The 14,712-nt window shown below is 38.6% G+C and overlaps 1 protein-coding gene across 1 annotated transcript; it reads right to left on the bottom strand.

The window, feature by feature from the left end:
• Positions 1 to 9,747: 9,747 nt before the first annotated feature.
• On the bottom strand, positions 9,748 to 14,181 carry LOC110619965 (RNA polymerase sigma factor sigA). Its single transcript, XM_021763485.2, has 10 exons — positions 14,011 to 14,181; positions 12,377 to 13,198; positions 11,866 to 12,064; positions 11,656 to 11,748; positions 11,121 to 11,249; positions 10,963 to 11,016; positions 10,798 to 10,875; positions 10,617 to 10,679; positions 10,415 to 10,527; positions 9,748 to 10,107 (listed from the first exon to the last, which is right to left on the bottom strand). Exons 2-10 carry the CDS (start codon positions 13,063 to 13,065, stop codon positions 9,999 to 10,001), a joined length of 1,527 nt encoding a protein of 508 aa, XP_021619177.1. The 5' UTR covers positions 13,066 to 13,198; positions 14,011 to 14,181; the 3' UTR covers positions 9,748 to 9,998.
• Between the last annotated feature and the right edge of the window lie 531 nt (positions 14,182 to 14,712).

The raw sequence follows: 14,712 nt of genomic DNA, 5'->3' as shown, positions 1-14,712 counted from the left end.
GGTTAACGATATATAGGGGTGAAGTGAAAAAGGTAGATTTATGGAGGGTATACGAGAAGCTCTGGTGGACAGATCTTTGTTCTTCCTTGACTCATTGAGATTTTGACCATTTGGAATTCTGGGTTGCCATGTGGCTTGCGTCAATAATAATACTAATAATATTGGCTCGATTATATTTTGTTTAATATGATCATATTAAAGGAAATAAAAGCTTAGTCAGACTTGATCCATAGGTTAAAACCATCTTATTTACCTGAAAATTAAGTTCAAGTCTTCATCTCTAATCCCTTATTAAAAAAAATGTGAATATTGTTCATTATTTCAGTGATAATATTATTAAATTTGCTTTGTCTTTATTTATTAGAGTGTTTTAGAGATGAAATCTGATGACTGTCAGACTCTAACCATCGGACTGAAAAAGTCCAAATTAAAAAAATTGGGCCTAACTTTCAGAGTTTAATATGTGGCTCTAAATTCCCTATGGATTCAGGACTCACCCAAACATCACCAAACTAGACGCAAATCCACTCATAGGATCCTACCTCGAATGCCCTCTATCTCTCATAGAAAAGCATACTTCATAATATCTGAGATGGTGTCTAGGTGGCGCGAATGAAATTAAATGGCTATTTGATGAGAGAAAAGAACATAATATTTTTTCCATACACGTTCAGCATGAATGTTGCAGAAGGATAGAGGTACAGGACCACCGTTATACATTACTAAAAGACAAAAAATTCAAGAAAATAAAAAAAAAACGAGTGAGAAACGAAAACCCAGCTTACCAAAATATGTTCTAAGCCTAGACTCATTCTCGAATCTTAGACATTAATTGGCGTCATCTGTGAGAACGGAAGAGATCTTTTTATAGAGTTCTCATTTTTATTCACCCACTGAGATTCACATAGCTAATCACGATGAAAACCATACAAGAATCACCTCGAACGACCTGAGCTCGACTCATGAAGGTCCGCTGTTCTCATTCTCTAGTCCAATAACACTAGTAAACCAGCCACCCCATTACTAAACCCCTCACCTAACTCAATTGGAACCATACCCCAAACCTCCTTGTCTGGCCAAGAATTATAAAACATGGTCCTCCAATTACAAAATACTGCCCACTGGCTAAGCTAGATGTTACACTAAAGAGGGCTCAAAACCCTATTGAGCAAACTATCCATAGTTGAAGGGCTCAATCTTAATGAGCCCTAACCCACTTTGAGCTACCAAATCCCTCAACAAAGGTTCGGGGAAGGCAGGAAGAGGCCACGGTAGAGGAACAATATGCCCGACCAAAGGAAGTAAACCCAGAAGTTATGGAAGTTAGACACGAGAAGAAGGAGGCCAAAACCAAACCTATTGATAACCTAGAGACCTTCCTAATATCTAAAGAAGAAAGCAACAAGGTCTTCAACATAAACTCTAGCCTAGAAGGAAGGCAGAAAGGAGCTGCAATGGCCTTAATCCGAGAGCATGCCTCAAGCTTTACCTGGAAGCCCTCAAATATGCTGGGAATCAAGCCTGAGGTGATGATCCACAGACTAAACATCTTTCCTGATGCAAAGCCTGTGAAATAGAAGAAGAGAGTCTTCAGTAAAGAGAAGCAACAAGCCATGAGGGAGGAGGTAAAAAAGTTAGAGGAGGTAAGGTTTGTTAGAGAGGTTATCTATCCACAGTGGTTAGCTAACCCTGTATTAATGAAAAAGGTCAACGGGAAGTATAAAATGTATATAGGTTGAAGAGAAGACTGGGTACCGCCAAATCCCCATGGATAAATATGTTGAGGAGAAGACTTCTTTTATAATAGAAGATGTGATATACTGCTATAAGGCTATGCCTTTCAGTTTGAAAAGTGCAGGAATATAATACTCGGCTAGACCCCGGCATCGGAATTCCTACTTTCTGGCGGAATCTCGGATGTCGGAACCCTCTAGAAGGGTAAAATATGTTTTTATAAAATGTTTTTACATGTTTTTATAGTTTCAATGAAGAAAGAAAAATGAGTTTTGAAAGAAAAAGTCATGAAGGAAAAACCCAGGTTCGGCCGTCGAACATGGGGAGCTTGCGGAAGCTCTTTTGGCCCCCGAAGGTGGTCTGGCCAGCCACCTATAAAAGGCCCCTTATCCGAAAATGGGACAGTTTTCTCTCTCTATTTTCGGGCATAGGTGAGATTTCACCCTCCCATGGTTGATTTTGTGTTTTCCTTCAATCCCTTCAAGTTTTTTATGAAGTTTTACTTTGTTTTGAAGATTTTTGAGCTAAGATTAAAGTTTTGAAGCTTGGAGACCCCCGGAGCTCGTTCCTCTATATCTCCAAGTTTGGGATCGCATCTCCTCTCGATCTTCAAGAGGTAAGTGTAGATCCCCCTCTTCTTTTAGGTTTTAAGTGAGTTTTAAGGGGTTTTAAGAGTGTTTAATGCATGACTAGAGTAGATCTAGAATGTTAGGGTTTATGTTAGTTTAATGAGAAATGTGATGTTAAATGTGATGTTTGTTGGGGTATAGGCTAGTTTTATGCCCCTATATGCTTGATGATGTATTTATGCATACTTTTGAGTGTTGAGTATGAGTTTGGAGGGTTTTGGGAGGCTAGATATGAGAGGCAAATCGGGTTCTGCCATTATGGAGAACCCAGGTTCGGCTGCCGAAGTCATGTTCGGCCGCCGAACTTGCCTGTGGAGGCAGTTTTAGGCCGCCTAAACTCGCCCTCCGAAAGTTGGACTTTTGGCTCTGGAGGGGAGTTTCGGCCGCCGAACCTGCCCCCGAAAGTGCCTGACTTTCAGATTTGGAGGGACCTTCGGCCGCCGAACCTGCCGCCGAAAGTCCCCTGCCCAGCCTTCCTTTGTCTGTTTTTCCGTGCATATTTATGATGTTTTAGGGGGTTTTGGAGAGATGTTTAGAGTCATATTAGAGTATGTTTGGTCTCTCATTTGAGTCCACCTGTGTAGGATCGAACCTGAGGAACCGGGGTGATCAGCAGTGAGATAGCTGCTTCAGAGTTAGTTCAGAGTCAGCCAAAGGTGAGTAGAACTAAACTAATCTTTTATTTCGAGAAATCAAATATTTTAAGCATGATCATGCATCATAATATATAACAGGTTGTTTGCATTAGAATTCACGAATATGACGCATTGCATTATTCATTGTGGGTGTGGATGGACAACAGGACGACCTATTAGCCCTCTAGATATCATGTTATGTAATAGAAGTCCTGAAGAGCCCCACCGAGGGCCGGGCACAAAGCTTATGTATGTAATAGAAGTCCTGAGGAGCTCCACCGAGGGCCGGGCACAGAGTAGAGGGATTTTTGGATCAGTCCATCCGTGATGTGAATTAGTTGTGTTGTGATGCATTCCATGAAAGCATATGTTTATTAAATTGTTTTTATTATTCTGCTCACTGGACTTTTGTAGCTCACCCCTTTCCCCTAACCCCCAGGTTTGCAGGTTCAGGATAGACCGGGAAGTCGTCAAGGTTGAAGGTTGTATTAAGTGTAATAGATTAGTAGTGGATATGTAATGTAAAATGGTATAATGTAATGTTATGTAGAGATATGTTTCATGGTTTAGTATTGTACTTGGCCCTAATGTATGGTTAACCCTTTTGGTACATGATCTTAATGAAATGTTTTAATGATGAGAAATGTTGAACCAAGCTTGATGTATGAAATGTTGACCCAACTAGAGCATTTGATGATGGCTCCAGTAAGGAGTTTTATGTATACAGTTTTAGTGTATGCACAGGTCAAGCTTGGTATATGAAAAGTTTAAAATTTTTATGAAAATGTATGATCATGTATGGGATTTCATCAGATGTACAGGATGCATGTTAGGCTTGCTACGGGTTCCGGCGACCTTAAGTCGATCTGAATTCTAGCGCCGGTAGCGGTCCGGTTTTCGGGTCGTTACAGCTGGAGCCCCCCCAAATATCTTGTCGTACAACATCTCAACAGTGGAGGCTGGCATAGATTCAACGTTGACCTCAATAGCATTTAGTAGATTGTTATCTGGGGCAAAGGATAGGTTCTAAAGTTCTAGCATGCTTAGCAGCCCTGCCCTCAATGGCAATAGCACCCACAGCTTGGATGGGATAAACATCCAAGGGAGGAGACTTGGTGCCCTCCTCCGAGCTACTGTCCACTGACTCGCTAACCATGATAGGCTCCTTAGGGACTTCTTTGGGAGCAGGTGAACCCTTAGAAGAGGCCGGCACCTTGGGAGGGATCGATGTCCTAGAGGCTGCAGAACAAGAGCCTCTCGACACGGGCACCAAAGCCAAAGAAGGTGCGGAGGCACAAGCAAAAGGGCGAGCTGACAACGCAGGTGTCGCAGCCTAGAAAACCTCTCTGGACACATCAGCGATAGACTTGTTAGCCTCAAAAGTGGCTAAGGTGTCCTTCATACTCTCCCTGGACAAGGTGAAGTTCTTGGGAAGCTTAATGTTACCCATTGGCATGTCAGAGGCTGAAAAGGAAAAACCAGTTTAATTAGAATTCAAAATAACAAAAGAAGAAAATACAAAGGGGAAAAATTAAAAGATACCAACTTGCTGGCAATCCCGCAGGTTGGACATAAACATACACTTCTCGACATCATAATTTTTTCATATAGAGGTCAGTCGAAGAAGGCAGATATGATCTACTAGGGTTAACCTAGGGAATTATTACAGTCTAGAAGAATTTCCCCCAGGAGAGGTCAATATTCCAGTTAATCCCTATGCTCTCCTTTGACTTGATAACTATAAAATTCTCTATCCAACCCTTAATCTAGTCCTTATACCCCATGAATATAGACAATTCAGCCCGAGGACTGGAATAATAAAACCCATGGTTAGACCTAACGAGGCGGAAGAAAGTATAAAATAACTCGAAAGAAGGGGCAAAACCCCAGCACAGACAGATAGACTCAAAATAACATATGAACAAGATAGAGTTAGGAGACAACATTTGAGGAGTCACCCTAAAATAACGAAAGACCTCGATGAAGAAGGGGGTAAATGGGAAGGTCAGTCTGAATTCATGCTGTTTGACCAAAAAGACCAAATTACGCCCCTGCTGAGCGCCTATGAGGCCTTTTGGCAGTGGGATAAGCAGAACTATGCGCTCATTAGGTAAGACAGCCCTAATCTTGAAGATGGTGGTATCAGCAAGGTTGCTGTAATACCCGGCTAGACCCCAACATCGAAATTCCTACCTTCCGGCGGAATCTCCGTTGGAATTCGAAATTTCCTCGGATGTCGGAAGCCTTCTAGAAGGGTAAAATAAAGGTTTTCTAAAATGTTTTTACATGTTTTTATGGTTTGATCAAGAAAGAAAATTGAGTTTTGAAAGAAAAGAAAGTTTTAAAGGGAAATGCCAGGTTCGGCCGCCAAACCTCACGTTCGGCCGCCGAAGGTGGCTCTCTTTTGCTGCCGACGAACCTCAAGTTCGGCTGCCGAACATGGTGGAGTTGTGGAAGCACCTTTGGCCTCCGAAGGTGGTCTGGCCAGCCACCTATAAAAGACCCTATGTCCGAAAATGGGCGAGTTTTTCTCTCTCCATTTTCGGACAAAGGTGAGTTCTTGACCCTCCATGGTTGATTTTATGTTTTCCTTCAAATCTCCTAGAGTTTTTATGAGTTTTTACCATGTTTTGAAGATTTTAAGCTAAGATCAAGGTTTTAGAAGCTTGGAGACCTCTGGAGTTCGTTTCTCCACATCTCCAAGTTTGGGATCGCATCTCCTCTCGATCTTCAAGAGGTAAGTGTAGATCCTCCTCTTCTTTCATGTTTTAAGTAAGTTTTAAAAAGGGGTTAAGGGTTTTAATGCATGTTTAGAGTAGATCTAAGATGTTAGAGTTTATGTACCCTTTATGTTAAATGTATGCTTAATGTGATATTTGTTGGGGTATAGGCTAGTTTTAAGCCCCTAAATACTTGAAAATATGTTTATGCATGCTTTTGTGTGAGTTGGTATGAGTTGAGAGGCTTTGGGGTGGCTGGATGTGCATGTGAGGCTCGGGTTCTGCCTTTTGGGAGAGCCTAGGTTCGGCCGCCGAAGCCAGTTTCGGCCGCCGAACCTGCCTGGAGGCAGCTTTAGGCCGCCTAAACTCGCCCCCGAAAGTTTGGACTTTCGGCTCTGGAGGGGAGTTTCGGCCGCCGAACCTGCCGCCGAAGGTTGTGACTTTCGGCTCTAGAAGGACTTTCGGCCGCCGAACCCTGCCCCCGAAAGTGCCTGACTTTCGGCTCTGGAGAGACTTTCGGCTCTGGAGAGACTTTCAGCCGCCGAACCTGCCGCCGAAAGTGCCCTGTCCAGCCTTACTTTGCATGTTTTCTATGAATGTTTTGTGATGTTTTAGGGGGTTTTTGGGGAGATGTTTAGAGTTATGTTAGAGTATGTTTGGTCCCTCATTTGAGTCCACCTGTGTAGGATCGGACCTGAGAGACCGAGAAGGTCAGCAGTGAGCTAGCTACTACAGAGTCAGTAAAGCGTCAGCCAGAGGTGAGTAGAACACAACTCTTTTATTTTAAAGCAAATTAACTTTTAAGCATGTTCATGCATCACAAATGCCATGATATGTACTAGGCTGTTTTTGCATTAGAATTCACGAATATGATGCATTGCATAATATGTTGTTGATGTGGATGGATATTGGATGATCCATTAGCCCTCGATGTGATATGATATGATATGAGATGGAAAGACCAGGTGTGGTCGTATTGCCCCTGGCAATATGTATATGTAAGAGAAGATCAGGTGTGGCCATATCGCCCCTGGCACAGTTGGACATGTTATGATATGTATATGTAAGAGAAGACCAGGTGTGGCCGTATCACCCCTAGCATAGTTGGACATGTTACGATATGCAGAGGGTTATTGGTGACAAGCCCATCCGTAATGTGAATTGTTTGTGATGTGATGCATTTCATGAAAGCATGTGTTTAATTAATTGTTTTACTGTTCTGCTCACTGGGCTTTAGTAGCTCACCCCCTTCCCCTAACCCCCAGGTTTGCAGGACCAGAGATAGCACAGGGAGTCAGCAAGGGTAATGGCCATGGTTATGTCATATAATAGAGTGTTAGTGGACATGTAATGTAATGAAATGTAAAATGATATAATGTAAAGTAATGTAATGAGGATTAGTATTGTGCTTGGCCCTAGTGTTTATTGTAAATCCTGTTGTACATGATCTTGATGTAAACGTTTTAATGTTAAGGTATGTTGAACCAGGCTTGACATATGAGATGTTGACCCAACTGGAGCATTTGATGAGGGCTCTAGTATGGGGTTTTATGTTTAGAGTTATGGTGCATGCACAGGTCAAGCTTGGTGTATGATAAAGTTTAAAGTTTTTATGTAATTGTTTGATCATGTATGGGATTTATCAGGTATGACAGGATGTATTTTAGGCTTGCTACGGGTCCCGGCGACCTTAAGTCAATCTGGATCCTAGCGCCAGTAGCAGTCCAGTTTTCGGGTCGTTACAGTTGCAAGAAAAATAGTTAGAAAAGAAAGGAATAATAGAAAAGCTAAACCAATTATCTCATGAATCCTAGTAGAAGCCATGAGAGGAGCAAGACGTACCTCGATTCGAAAAATCGAAGATTACAGGGAAGAGAAAGAGCAAAATTGTAGAAGCAACGCAAAAGACAGAGCAACGAGCGAAAACATAAATTTGAAATGAAAAAAAGCAGAGAAAGGATGTTTTGACATAACTCTCCTAAAGCTGCGTGGTAATAATTAAAATCTCAAAATTTACTCATAAATCATAGAATAATTAATGAGCGAGTAAAGGGGCACTTGATGACTATCGGACTTCACACACTCGGGCTTGAGAAAGCCTAAATTAGATGGACCGGGTCTAAGCTCCAAGAGAGCCCAATACGTGGCTCTAAGCTTCCTACGGGTTTAGGGCCTGTCCAAACGTCACCAGATTGGACGCGAATCAACTCATAAGATTCTCATTTCGAATACCTACTATCCCTCATAGAAAAGCAGACTCAGTGATGCCTGAGATCATGTCCAAATGACACAAATGGAAATAAATGGTTGTCTGACGAGAAAAAATAATACAATATATCTGTACACACGGCTAGCGTAAATATAGGAAAGGAGTACAGACACACGATGACGATTACACATCACTAAAAATGAAAAAAAAAATTAAGAAAAAAACGAGTGAGAAATGAAAACCAATCTTACCAAAATATATTTTGAGTTTAGATCCATTCTCGGATATCAAACATCAGAATCCTCTAAGACGTTCATTGCATGGGCTGAAACTTGTGGAATTGTGGAAGAATGTGCTGCAAGGTGAGGCAAGTAATGACATTTGGGATGTAGCTACACCTTATGTGCAATTAGTATATGAAATAAGAGAATGGAAATTCACTTTTCGAGTTCCCACCCTATTAGTGAAATAGTATTTATTATTATTTTTTCTCACGTTAATCAATAATTATTATGTTTTGAGACTGTTACTATTTAATTTTTATATTATGAAAAAATTTACTAATTGAAAATACATTAAAACATTCTTAATATTTTAAAAAATTTATTAATTAGTCATTTTATTAATTTTAACCCTTAAATATTATAAAAAAGTCTAAAATGTCCATAATACAGAAAGATTAATTAATATAATTAATAAATTTTTAAAAATTATAAAAATTAAATAGTAAAATATTTAATAAAAAAATTAATGAAAAAATTAATTAGTTAACTTTTTAAAACGCTAGAGACGTTTTAATGCATTTTTTAAAATTGAAAAATTAATTAATAAATTTTTTCATGACTAAATAGTAATTTTTCTTTATATTTTTACACCAATAAAATAGATAGAATAGAGTTTCTCCGAACGAAATTACCCATTGTACAAATAGCTGGTATTAATACTTGGGAACCAAGTAATTACCCTGCAGCACATGCTCAACAGCAACCTGCAGTGGGTGTGGGAAGCAGAGTTCAGGCAGATGGTATGGGTGGTGGTGTTGAGATGACTTTGAAAAAAGTTGTTGAGGCCCGTGCACAACATCATGGCTTGCTATTTAAACCTAAACCTGGCAGGACACACAATGGTCACCAGATTTATGGCTATGGAAACATAAGCATATATGTGGACTCTCTGCATCCAAGGTTGTATGCCCAAAACACTTATGTCGGTTCTATCAAAGAACTCCCCTTCACATCAAAGGAGAATCTCTCTAGCACACATCTTCAACGAACAACACAAAATGTGCATGTTATTATCTTTACAACTAAAATCTGTCTCATTGCAAGAAAGCAGCTGTTTGTCTTCAAGCTTCTCCTTTAGTAGGGTTGGCCAGTGGCCATGCAGATATCTCGAGAGTAAAGAGTTGGAGGAACCCAAACATTTTCTCAAAACTCAGATGTGATTTAGTTCCCTCCAAGATCTTACCTTCACTGGTTTGTGAAATCACTATAACAAGAAAAATTATTGTGAGGACTCCATGGATTATGAAAGCGAGAGTTGGAGGAAGCTTAACCATCATTTTCTCATTAGTTAAGAGCCCAATCATATGATTTAGTTAGTTTCCTCCAACATCTTACTTCCACTGGTTATATGCCAGTGGATATAAGCACTCGTAGCCAAACCCCATAAACCTTCTCCTGTTATTTTCTTATGTATCCTTTATTATTCTAATTTTAACAGCTAGAAAAGTAGAGCTGTGAGTTGAATGTGAGAACTACAGGAGCTCCACCAAAATTACTAAAAGCTAAACATTTTATCATTTCCATCATCAAACACGGTAGAACTGAATGATTTTGATTTCTGATCCACAGATTTTTTTTCCTCAAATACAAGAAAAATTTTAGCTCCAGCTAGCTCTTAAAAATCAGCATGCTCAACTCTGCAGTAAGTTTTGGGGTCATAGACCCTTACAAACATATAATCTCCTATAGTTGTTTCTGTTCTAAAGAAGGAAATTGAAGGTACAGCTTTCTTTCTGTATATATACAGTCGTATTCAGGAGTTCCAATGAAACATGCACCAGACCAAATCACTGTTTCACAAGCATGGCCTCCAGCTTCTTCTTCCTAGCAGCATGTTTTAATTTTTCTAGTGCAACAAGCCCAACTTGCCGGACTCTTTCTCTGGACAAACCTATCCTGAAGACATGATGCAGTGCCACTGTCATGTTCACATATTTGTACATAAAGGGACAAAAAGAATCCTAAATTTGTGGGTAATGCTCTAAAGCACAGATGCCATCACTACAAATAATAACAATGATTCAATTGTTAGGATAAGAGTTAGCCAACTAATAGAACGCTCAGTATCTCAGACGCACACAGGCAAAAGGGTGTTTTTGATAAATGTAAGGAAGAATGTGCTGTACTTTTACTTATCAAGGTTCTTCTAAAGAGCTAGTGCATGAAATTTCTAAGAAGTAAGAAGTTCTTTATTTCTACTAACCGCTTGCTTATGTCCTCCCATGTAAGGCATTCATTACCCAAACCATGGTAAAGTCTTATAATCTCCCTCTCTCGTTCTCGAAGAGTCGAATCGATAAGCTTGTTTACTTCATCCTGCAGACATACAAGGATATGAAATTTTCTGTGTATAGTCTACAATCTAAATAAGAGGGAGTTGTTACTATTTGAAGCTTCAGCTTCACCTTGAGTGCCCATTCATCTACTCCATGCCAGGGGTTGTTCTCGATGCAATTATCAGCAATGTACTTTAAAAGAGAGAAAAGGAGAAAGAAGTCAATCCCAAATAAAATAGACAAACATAACTAAAAGGGTGAAAATTAGTATTTAAGGTGAATTTGCACACTCGAGCTGAGCTTCACTTACACTATGGTGAGTCTCTCCTGGGAAACCATTCAAAGAGGGGAATGCTTCCCTATCGAGTGAAAAGACCTTGCTAATTGCCTACACATAATCATACTGGATTGAGGAATAGCACAGGAAGAATAAGAGCTTAATGGGCAAAAAGAAGTGTCCTTAAAAATTTGATACCTCTGTTGCATTCCTAACTTTTTTCTGGGATATATTCAGGGACTCTGCAATCCTCTGAAAATAATAGAAAAATGAGACACTAATGATCTGTATATCGAGACTAGTTAAATGGAAAAGTACACTGATAATCTTTCATTAAAAAAAAAAAAATAACTTACGTCAATTGAAGGAGTTACTCCTTTATCTTCTAGTCTAATTTTTGCAATTCGTATTAAGCCTAACCTTTCATGTAAATGATTAGGTAGTCTTAAGGTTCTCGAGTTCTCAACTAATGCTTTTGATACACCCTGCAGCAAAAGAAAAATAAAAAGCTGAATTTGTTTTGCAATCCCTGTTGAACCAAGATATGCAAACAAATTTACGGCAATATTTGTGCTGTTCGGATAAGAGAGAACCCTGAACTCATTTCTCAGGTGAGAGAAGCATGGAATGTAAAATCCAGATTTTGGAGGAAAACTAAGAGAGGAAACATAATCACTTTTACGTGTTGCTTTATTGCATAAGACTGTAAGCCAATAAGTTGTGCATCAATTTGAGAAAGTTAAACCCTGGAGTATAAATTACTACGATCCTGTAATGGAAATGGGTTCTCTTGAATTATCTGTTGAGGATGTGTACACAGAAGTAGCCTGTCATTTTCCAAATACTAAGTTATTTACAAGTTACAATCTAAAGCAAAAAAATCAGCCTTACCTGACGTATCCACCAATAAACATAAGTTGAAATTTTGAACCCTTTTGAAGAATCAAATTTCTCAATACCACGCAACAATCCAATCAAACCTCCCTGCATGAGAATGATTACAAAATTTTCTTTTAAGAGGGGGTATACACAAATCTGTCTAAGGTATATTACTTGGGTTCAAAGATAAAAATATTTCAAGAAATGAAAGAAAAATGATACCTGGACAAGGTCAGCCATTTCAGCACCCATGTTATCATATCTTTGAGCAATGGACATAACTAGACGAACATTGCTCATTGCTAATTTCTCTCTTGCCAAAGAACATGCAATCAATTTGGACTGTAACTCTGTACGAGAAATCCTCAAGGAAGTAGCAAGTTGCTTGTCAGAGGGCTCACAGCCTAATCTCTCTTTCAGCCTGGAATTGCAATGTAAACGGACAATCTATAATTGATAAAATAATCATGCTTTAAGTTCTTCGCAAAAGAAGGGGGGTCATTGAGAAAACCATTAAGATATAAATAAGTTGGAAATAAAATTTCTCTGATTTATTTACTATTGAACATTGCTTTAGTTATATATTTTATTATCACCTTTGAGGTCTAGCCACATACAGCAGAATGTCTTTGGTACGCAAGCTACTTGTCATTGAAATTTAACAAGGTATATGCAGAAGAATCACTTTGTTGAGTTAAAAACTCTTTCTCCAATTGCTAAGACCTAGTCTCACCTGGATTTATGTTCCTCCATGGAAAGGCCGGCTTTTATTATCTTTGACAGGTGCACAACTTCCTTGTGGGTGAGCAGCTCTTCACTTACCACACCCTTAACATAACCCTTCAAACGATTCTGCAGCAGCTCAGGACTGACAGCTGATTTTAGATGCTTAAATGTACTAGCTTGCACTATGGATTTACTTTGGCTCAGAGTCTTCCTCCTAGTATTTACTCTCCTTTTCCGAGCAGACAACCCAGAGCAAGTGACAGGTATCTTCTTTTGACTATTTATACTGGATGAATCACTTGAGATTGTCCTCTCAAATGAAAGATTCCATTGTTTCTCAAGCAAAGACTTCTGCAGCAAGAGAAGTGCCTCTACCGAGTAGTCGAGATCAGAACTATCCTCTTCTATGTCATTGAATGTCTTGGACCATGTCACCGCAGTTGAGGAAGCAGAGGCAGCATCCACATGTTCTTTGAGAGCCTTAATAGACCGTGTATTTCTATTGGAGGATGGGAACCTGGGGCCATAATTTGATGACTTTTTTGCAGCAATCCCATTCTTTGTTGAAGCAATTTGGTAGTAGGTTAATCCATGATCATATACATTAAAAGGTTTTTCTGTAAGGTCAGAATAATAAAAGGTGGAACTCAAGAGCCTCTTTCCTGAACTAAGTCCAATAACTGCAGCAGTGGCCATGAACAAACAAGCCTTTAACCTATTTATTTAGCAAAATTTTGTTTACAGCTCCTCAGCCATTCTCAATTCACTAAGCTCAGTATAAAAAGATCTGCTGTATGCTAAACTTCCCAAAGATCGCTTTGTTAGCCTTCTGGTAACAAAAAAAGAAAAGAAAATCTTAATACTTCTTTTCCAACAAGTAAATAACATTAAGTCTATCAGATTCTAATTATCTAAATTAAAGAAAGAATGAAAACCACCCAGCCAAGTAGACCATGGAAAGAAACAGATGCATGAAGCTGTCTCACCATAACCATATTTCATATGATGCACATACGAAGATGTAAGAGATTTGGATCCAGTAAACTCTCCTGAATTCTTATGTGGGTTTCTTCAACAATAAATGTTTTATGCAACAGGAAATGTAAAGAAAACTAAGCTCATACGGAAGAAATAAATCCATCAGTACCAGCATAACACTAACAATGTTTCAATTTAAATCCTTGACCTGAGATCAGAATCATACACGTATATTTGAAATATTTCTAAGAAGCACGGTTCAACTATTATTTACAAGCTTGAGAATTTTCATAGTCCTAGAAATCAAGTGAAATTCTATAGCTTGAGACAAGGATGTTAAACTACGAACTAAAAACAAGAAAGGATATATTGATATCTTCAACACGCAATTTCCAAACTTTATATTTTAGTTCCAAATTCCGCAAACCCGCTTAGCTTTCTTTATTTTTTCAATTTTGTAAATGTTAACCATAATGGAAATGTTCCTTCTGTGTATCAACAGAAGGTGAAGATCCCAAGAAAAGGGGCGAAAGCTAAGAGCATAATAGGTGAAACATTCCCAGAAGAGAAGCAAATGATTCAACCTTTTGATTCTCGCAAGAAAAAAGAAGGTAAAAACAATGGCAATGAAGAAATGTGAATTAGCGGTAATCAATGAAATACCTGAAACAACAATACAATTAGCAAGCAAGAAGAAGAGGAAGAGGTGGAGATTCCAAAGAAAGTTGTAAGCCGTTGAGGAGAAGGTAGATTGTAAAACTCTGGTTTCTTGTAGTCTCGCTAGATTGATTTTTAAAAGATAATAATTTTTTTTTTACTCTCTTGTTTTTATGATAATCTTAATAATATTTCATTAAAAAAAAAACCGGAGATTTTTTATTCTTAATTTTTTTTTTAAAAAAAAAAAGAGAGAGAGAGAGAGAAAGGGGGGGTTGTGAGTGAGATATGAGAGGAGAGATGCTATTGGCTGTAAGAGATATTGGTTCCACCGTGGAGTGGTGCAGAGCTTGCCACGTCGCCTCTTCTGTATTTCTGCACGCTTCTCGTCTCCCTCTTCATATCAATTTTTTTGAATAAAAAACAAAAAAGGAAGATTTTTATATATTTTTTCTATATAATCGGAAAATTGATAGTTTAACCAGTGATAACCACACACTTATTCTGCATCACGTTTATTTAGTATTATATATATAATTTTTTTTTAATAAAAAAAATTATCTAACCAAGAGCTGAGTGCAGCTGGGATTTGACTTGTGAACTTGAAACAGTTGGGTCATCCACCATATCAAATAATAATAATAATAGAATTAAAAATTTATATTTACAACATTAATAATAATAGAATTATCATCCATCAAAGCTTTT

This window comes from Manihot esculenta, chromosome 8 (genome assembly GCF_001659605.2).
Source record: "Manihot esculenta cultivar AM560-2 chromosome 8, M.esculenta_v8, whole genome shotgun sequence".
In the NCBI taxonomy this organism is placed as follows: Eukaryota; Viridiplantae; Streptophyta; class Magnoliopsida; order Malpighiales; family Euphorbiaceae; genus Manihot; species Manihot esculenta.
The sequence above is the reverse complement of the archived record's forward strand: the minus strand, read 5'-3'. Positions and strand labels throughout refer to the sequence as shown.